The sequence below is a fragment of the Echinops telfairi genome, unplaced genomic scaffold (assembly GCF_000313985.2).
Source record: "Echinops telfairi isolate 266 unplaced genomic scaffold, ASM31398v2 ScPeMD7_443;HRSCAF=831, whole genome shotgun sequence".
Classification (NCBI taxonomy): domain Eukaryota; kingdom Metazoa; phylum Chordata; class Mammalia; order Afrosoricida; family Tenrecidae; genus Echinops; species Echinops telfairi.
In genome coordinates this window covers 25589668-25597907 of record NW_022104341.1, presented here as the reverse complement: position 1 = coordinate 25597907, position 8240 = coordinate 25589668, and the positions used below count along the sequence as shown (strand labels likewise).

Sequence of the window (8240 nt, the reverse complement as noted above, 5' to 3'; positions counted from 1 at the left end):
ATGCTTGTTTGCCTGGCGTTGTTTTAGAGGAGCCAGGTGCCATTTTTCAGGGAGTCGAAGAGCACTGGCTCTCTCTGGGAGACTTGTAGGAATGCTTCTTTGAACTGCCTACAGCTAATTTCACTATGGAATTAACCTACCACTTTATCCTCCTGTGGCTTCCTTCTCAGGGGAGTGCCCCAGAAGTCTGGTGTGTTGTCTGCTTTGCTGTTGCAGAGGTTGGACAGAGGTTCTTGCAGCAGCTTGGAACGTTGGCGAGTGTTGGCTGAGCTGCCTTAGGCCCCCAGGCACCTCCATTTTCTTTTAATTCCATTTTTCCATGACCTTATTGAAGTCCTCTCAAATTAAGCAAATTGGTTACATATGTTGACTCAACCACCCAGATAAACACGACACAGTTATAAAATAGTTAAAATACTAGAAATCAACAAAATACCCTTCCAAACACACACATTTCCCCCCTCTCACTATATACTATGAAGTGGGGATGGGGGGAGCTTTGTTTTATCATCCTTTTTATATTTTCATATTTTTCCCCTAGCACTAGAAAGTTTGGGCTTTGGCTCATATATCAGTGAAGTAAAAGAAGTTTTACAAGAATGCAAGACCGTAGCATTAAAAAGAAGAAAGGCAAATTCTCGTTTGGAAAACCTGGGCATTCCTGAAGAAGAATTATTGAGACAGCAACAAGAATTATTTGCAAAAGTAAGTAATGTATTTTAATCTGATAACTTTTTGATAACTAAAACCATAATTTTCTGTCAACATATGTATCCAGACAATTCTCTCTTTAGCTGAATGTTTAATCATAGAGTCTAATTGTTTAAATCTGTCCAGTGTGACTCTGGTTTTTATAAAAATAAGTGTCTGCAACCTGTTTTCAAAAGAGCAACTCCCGAGAAACTACTCAGCTTTTACTTTGATGTTTTTGTTTTTCCAAAAAGAATGGCCCTTTGAAAGCATGAAAAGTATACCTAAACGCTCTTAAGTTATTGATGGGCTGGTGAAAAAATACTATATCAGTTTATGAAGAATGACATACAAGAAAAAATATAATTACCTTTGTAATTAAATTAAGTCTTCAATGCACCTTTAAAGCACTGAAATTCTACACACATGCACACACACACACACACACACACACACACATTTAAAGGGCTATGAGCAGAAAAAAAGGAGAAACCTTTTCCTTTCTTGCTTGCTAAAGTTTTAATACCAAGTCTGAAAAGTCAGTACCAAGGACTAGTGTCTGGCTATTTGGGGAGTTCGGGAGGCAAGGAACGGGGAGGAGGTAACAAGGCAATTTTTTCCCTCTTAAGTTCTGGGTCTTGTTTTACATGGTATAGCAGCTCTGAGTGAATAGAATGGGCAAGATTTTCATTAGGTGCCATAGTAACCATTAGAACTAGGACGTATCGTTTTAGATCATCTCCTGCAGACGAACACCGTAGCTGATTTCCCTGTACCCAGACGATCAGTTTACTTTCCATGAAAAAGCATTGGATTTTGAATGTTTATAGGCACTAGGTGTCTGAAACCAATTAAACTAAACACAAAATAGAAGGTTACTAACATATTTTGAGTTCTTACTATGGGTTATTGAGGCACGTGGCCAACTAATTTACTTACATTTAATCCTTACAATAACCTGTGAGTTAGGCATTGAAGAGGTAACTCTTTAAGACAAGAATGAACATATGTAAACAATATTATAATTCCTGTTTAGATGAGGTACTAAAGAAGTGTTGGTTTATGCCAAACATTAATGGTTGTTTATTGATTCTTTGTTCTTAGTTACCTAAAGAGTGCTGAATTCATTATGTGATGGAAGGAAGAAAGTGCTCTGCTTGGTACTTCACATACCTGGCCAGATCGCAATGAAATATTATATCTTATATCTGTTTTACATGTTAAGAAATAGACTCAGAGAAACTTGCATGAGATTGTTCGTTTGTTTGACAGATGTTTTCTGATGTCTCTGTGACTTACCAGGTTTTTTTCCAAGGTTTATGGTAGTCAACCAAAGGTACATGATTCCTATCATAATGGAACTTATTCCACTGGGGGGAAAATTACTTCAGCAAATGAAACAGGCAAGTTCATACAGGCAGGAAGTGTTGGGTCCTAAATTCAGCTCAGGTCTTCTGAATCCAAAATATGTGCTTTCTACAATACCATGCTAATGCTTACGCCACCATTTTGCTTATATTTATTTTGCAGTTTTTAAATGAAGTATGCTTTATTCTTGCCACAGAAATGAGATGCAGTGAAGAAATAATCATTACTTGCCAAATGTACATTTACATTTACCTCTGTCCTTGTTTTATTTTTTCTCTTTTTTTATTTCCCGATAGGATTGCTGTGAGTCAGAATTGACTCCATGGCAGTGAGTTAGTTATCTCAGTATAGCCTAGGGGCCAAGATCCCCTAGTGTTCTTTGTTCTTGTGTGGAAGACTAACAGACTAAAGAGTGTGAATTATAGCAGCTGCCTAGTCATAGAATTAAAGGAACTCAGTAAATGTAACATCTTTTTACCACTTTTATTGCTTTTAATTTTTCAGATTTTATTTTAAATTTTAGCAATGATAACCACATATGAAGCTATCTTTTACTGCAAGCAGCAAATAGAAAAACCTATTAGTACGTCAAGATTGAAGTTAACTGTAAATTACAAATGAGTCATTTAACCCATTGTCTTTAGTTGCTTCCAACTGATAGCTACGCAGTGTGCCAGAGTAGAACTATCCCACAGGGCTTCCCGACTGTAACTCCATAGGGATGCAGACTACCACATCTTTCTCCCGAGGGGCAGCTGGTGGGTTTGAACCACCAGCTAATTTTTCAGTTAACAGCAGATTGTTTAAATACTATGCCACCAGGACTCCTTTAATATGTGCAAGTAAGAATCTTTTTAAAAACATAATTTTAAAATCTCCAAAAGAAGTGAATTAGGAAGTTTATGCATATATACCCCACCCCCACCCCATTGTTGTTGTTTTTGGGCATACCTACCTCTTTTTTTTTTTACCTACCTCTTTTTTATGCCCTAGTTTTAGAAGAAAAGTATTTGGGATGAATTTGGTAGGATGCAAGGTAAGATAAAACAAATGAGTAACTATACTTAGTTTTTAAGGAGCCCTGTAGTATTAAATAAAATTGAAACTTGGGGGGTGAGGTGCCAGCCCCACCCGGTACTAGAACTCGCTGGTTTAGTAATACTACTTCTGGGTTCAGTAATGCACAATTGTACAGTTGAGATATATAAGCATTATATTAAAGTCATCGAGAGCATGAGAGATAATACAATAATACAGTCAGGCATGATACATAGCAACATTGCTCACCTCAGCCCGGCTTGATGTTTCTCGTGGAGGGGGCTTAGCCGTCAGAGAAGAAGCCGCTGCTTCATCCTCCTTAGTCACCTTCTCCAGCTACCCTCCCAAGTACCAGGGAGCCTCGTTATTTATTGCTAACCATGCATCATAGAGTCATACATCACAGAAAGGGGCAATACAATTCATCCTTGAACAGGTTTGATCATTCTGGTGTCTCATACAATAAAGCAGGCAGTTATTATCCTGGGAGGCATGCAAGCCCCCAGGTAGCAGATAATAACCTACGTCATAGAGAGGGGTTGTAACATAGGCAATACAAGCAATAGGAGGGGGATGACCTAGGGGCGAATGTGCTATAGTAGCCTAAGCTTAGTCATCTTAGAGTGGTCCCAGGCTTGCCTATGGGCACTGCTTCGAGGGAACAATAACAGAAAGGAATGGGCCCTATTTGGGGTGAGTCAGACCTACAGTTTGGCCGCTCTAGATGGCCGATGTTGGGGAGAATAACCTCTGAACTACTTTCGCTGCCTAAAGAACAGTCATTCCCAAGCAGCTAAGTTTGGTACATATTTTGGGGAGACAGCTTAAGAGAAATCCTTCTGTTCCTCACAGAGCCCTACAAGGTTGGTGGTTCACACCAGCCACTGCAAGGGAGAAAGTGGAGTCTGTCTGCTTCAGCAGAGATTTACACCCTTGGAAACTCTGTTGCTGTAGGATCACTATGAATTAGAATAGACTTGGTGTCATGGGGCATTCTTATATTTTTTCTTCTTTCTAATCTCTTTAATCTTTTAATTACTATTTTTGGAGGGGGGTAGAAGGGCTTCAATCATAGGGGAACCACTTGCATTTCCCCACTAGGAGAAAAAAAACCCAAAACACTGAAAAACTAATTGCCATTGAATTGATTTGTGACTCATTGCAACCCCATGTGTTTCATAGTAGAACTGTGCTCCATAGGGTATTTTCAGGGTTAGATCACTAGACCTTTTGTCCAAGGAACCTCTGGGTGTTCAGTTATTAGCCACTTAGTCATTTATATCATCAGGGACTCCCCAGTATCTCCATGTTGTTGTGACTTGTTGGTTTTGACTCACAGTGACCTTATACACAACAGAACAAGACACTGTCCAGTCCTACACCATCCTTGCAATCATTCCTGTGAGTCCATTGTGAAAGGCACTGTACAGTCCATCTCATTGAAGGCCCCCTCTTTTTTTGCCGACCCTCCACTTTACCAAGCATGATGTCCTTTTCCTGGGCTTAGTCTTTATTGGTAACATGCCCAAAGTACATGGGATGGTGTCTGTAACATCATAATTCAAGTGCATCAGTCTTTCTCCAATAGCAGAGATAACACTTTGAGGACCCCAGACATGGCATTTTCATTTGCCTCATCTGTGTGTAAAAGTTGGACATTGAAGGAAAAAAAGACCAAAGGAGAATCAATTTATTTGAGTTATGGTGCTGGTGAAGAATATTAAAAGTGCCATGAACTGTCAAGAGAACAAACACAGCTGTCTTGGAAGAAGGACAGTCAGAATGCTTCTTAGAAGTGAAGATGGTGATAATTTGTCTCATGTGCTTTGGATATGTTATCAGGAGGGACTGGTCCCTGGAAAAGAACGTCATGCTTGGTAAAATAGAGGGGCCGGGAAAAGGGGACAGCCATTGATGAAACATATTGAAACAGTGCCTGCAACAATGTTGTTGCAAGCATAACCATTTTGAGGATGGCTCAGGCAATGTATTATATGTTACACGTAATATCATTATGAGTCAGAACTGCTTGGACAATAAAACCGCATTTATTCATTGTCAGTTTTATCTTGCATATTGAAAATACCATGGCTTGGTTCAAGTGCACCTTCGTCCTCACAGTAACATCTCGAAGAGTTATTTTCTAGATTTGTCCAATGCAATGTGTTTGATTTCTTGACTGCAGCTTCCATGAGTGCTATTAGTGGATCAAAATAATAATGAAATTCTTAACTTCTATCTTTTCTCCATGAGCTATTTGTGGTTCACTTGTGAGGATTTCTGTTTTCATTATATTAAGTTGAAATCCATACTTAAGACTGTAGTCTTTGATCTTCATCAGTAAGTTTTTTAAGTCCTCTTCAGCAAGTAAGGTTGTGTCATCTGCATATCATAGGTTGTTATTTTAATCTTGATGTTTTAACTTCTTTATAAAAACCAATTTCTGGGATTATTTGCTTAGCATACAGATTGAATAAAAATGTTAAAAGGCTACAACTCTGACACATACCTTTCCTGATTTTAATCCACACAGTATTCCCTTGTTCTGTTCCAATGACTGCATCTTGGTCTACAAAACAGGTTCTGCATGAGCACAATTAAACGCCCTCTGAGATTCTCATTCTTCACAGTGTTGTCTGGAGTTTGTGTTGATCCACACAGTTGAATGCCTTGCACAGTCAATAAAACACAAGCAAACCTTGTTCTGGTATTCTCTGCTTTCGGCTAAGATCCCTCTGATATCAACAGTATCTACATCCTCTTCTGAATCTGGCCTAAACCTCTGTCAGTGTACTGCTGCAACAGTTGTTGGGTGATCATCTCCAAAATTTTACTTGCGTGTGATATTGCAGAAATGGTGCAGAGGCTGCCTCTGACCTCCTCTGACTTCACAAGGATTCAGAGGAGAGGTAGCCCAAGGCCTATGTTTTCTTTGAGTCCAAGATCAGACATGCCTCTACCTGCTAACCCTTTTGGCCCTATTCTGAAAAACTGCCTCTCCTATTGCACTCTACTTCTCTTTTGAGTTCAGTAATCCCTCAGTGACCACACACACCTCACAGACAATGCTAAATGATTATGGGGGGTTATTAGGGAAGTTAAAAGGTCAGTATCAGTTCTTTTTTCTTGAAGCATCTCCTCTCTCTCTCATGCCTACCGGAATACCTGACTGGTCCTTTCCATCTGTCCTGCTCAAGAAAGTATTACAGGATCTTTGACATGCTTCATTTGTGGCTTTTCTTTCTTAATAGTTGTGGGATTCTCTGTTCTCCTTAGATGGCTCACTTTTTACATGGCGGAAGGGCAAAACTGTTCAATCCTCATTTTAGAGTCCTCTACACTTTATTTGTGTACTCCTACTTAGTTGACTATTTGGTGGGAGTTACAAAGACTATTTGGGAATTGTAGATGAGCCATACCAAGCAATTTCACTTGACTGCAAGTTTATTAATGATACTGTGATAACTTCCATATTATTCTTGAGTCGCCTTTCTTTGGAATGAGCACAGGATGAATCACTTCTGGTTGGTTGGCCAGGTAGGTGCCTTCCAAATTTCCTGTATAGAAGAGTGAGTGCCTCCAATACCACATCAGTTTGTTGAAACATTGCAATTTGTATTCCATTGGTTCCTGGAACCTTGTTTTTTGCCTGTGCATGTAGTTCAGCTTCCTTCAGTACCATTGGTTCTTGATCATATGCTACCTCTTGTGTCTTCATATGCCCCCCCACACTCTTTCATCGTTTCCTATGATGATAAAAATTACCATCTTTTGAAAATATATGCCACTTGTTTTTTATTTCTTGTCATTTGGCTTCTGTTCTTACCACAGAGACTTTATAACACCAAGTTCAGTACTTTTTCCCTTCGGGTCATGTTTTTTTTTGTCTTTTAATAACATTGACCAGAGACAGCTCCCTTTATTCGTCTCCAGTACTATGGCTGTTTCAGTATCCTTCCCCCAGAGTAATAACTTTTCTTCCACTTCACTCCAACCTCTCTCCCCACATCTTTTGACAGATATTAAGTCAGAATTCAAGTAACCTGTAAATTCCTGCTGGATTGCAAGATATTATGTAAGGGGGGGCGGCTTTAAAACAGGGAATAATTCCATTATTTCCACGAACCTTTTGAAAAGCCCCCTCATATGGTTGCTGCAGTATACAAAGACATAAGCTTGGTGTCTTGTAGAGGAGGTGTAATGTAGAGACTGGCTTATTGCATGAAGAAGGTACGGAGAAATTACATATACAGGAAATATAATTTGAGGAGTGCAGGGGTTACCAAGGAATGTCTTTCTTGAAGCCTCTTTTTTATTTTCTGTGACACTGGGATTATTACTCTGCAGACCACATTTCTTCTTTTGCATAGCTGGCTTTCTGTTAGTTGCTGGTGGGGGGAATCCAGAGGGAGAGCGCAAGGCTGGAGGTAGAAGAAAGGACTTTTCTCCTTCCTGTAGCTTCCTATTGACTTCCAGTTCCCTTTGAGCAGCCCACCAACTTGTCTTCACATGAGCCTCAGGAACTTAATCCTGTTTGTTGTGTCCCTTAGTCCCAACCTTGTATGCACTCCATTCTCAGGTGTGGGACCAAACTGTATATGTCAGCTTGGGGTGACCTTACTACCGCTAGCTGATCTGTGCTCCATTTTCAGAGGTTACGCCACAAAGCTTCTAAGTTTTACAAATTCTTGCCCCTGTGCCCTCAGTTCTAGACTTGTTGGTTGCTTCTTGTAGTTGACACCACCATAATCGCTTGTGTTTCCTTTGCCTTTTCAATGAACAACTCAGTGGAACGCTGGGTGACAGCACAACTGCAGTGTACCACTGTGGTTCACAAGACTGTAATCTTCATGGAAGCAGTTTGCTGCTGCCTTGTCCTGTGGAGCCAGCTCATGAGTTCAAACCACCAACCATCTGGTTCAAATCCAGTTATTACTTAACCCACCATGCCTCCAGGCCTCCTAGCTTAATGACCGATTCTTTTTAAAGTGAGGAATGTGTGTGTGTGTTAGAGAGTATGCCAAGCATTATTTTCCCCACAGAAGATTCAGAAAATACTCTTGAATACAGTAGTGAATATGAAATATTAAAGCAGTCTCTATTTTCAAATTTGGTGAAACAAGAAGATAGAAGGTTATTATAAG

At 39.8% G+C, this 8240-nt stretch overlaps 1 protein-coding gene across 1 annotated transcript in view; it reads left to right on the top strand.

The window, feature by feature from the left end:
- The window catches only part of DR1 (down-regulator of transcription 1), a 30889-nt gene that overhangs the window by 19585 nt on the left and 3064 nt on the right, over positions 1–8240 (top strand). Inside the window, exon 2 of the mRNA XM_004699255.3 lies at positions 542–705. Within this exon, the coding sequence (XP_004699312.1) occupies positions 542–705 (164 nt within the window). The remainder of the gene's footprint in view (positions 1–541; positions 706–8240) is intronic.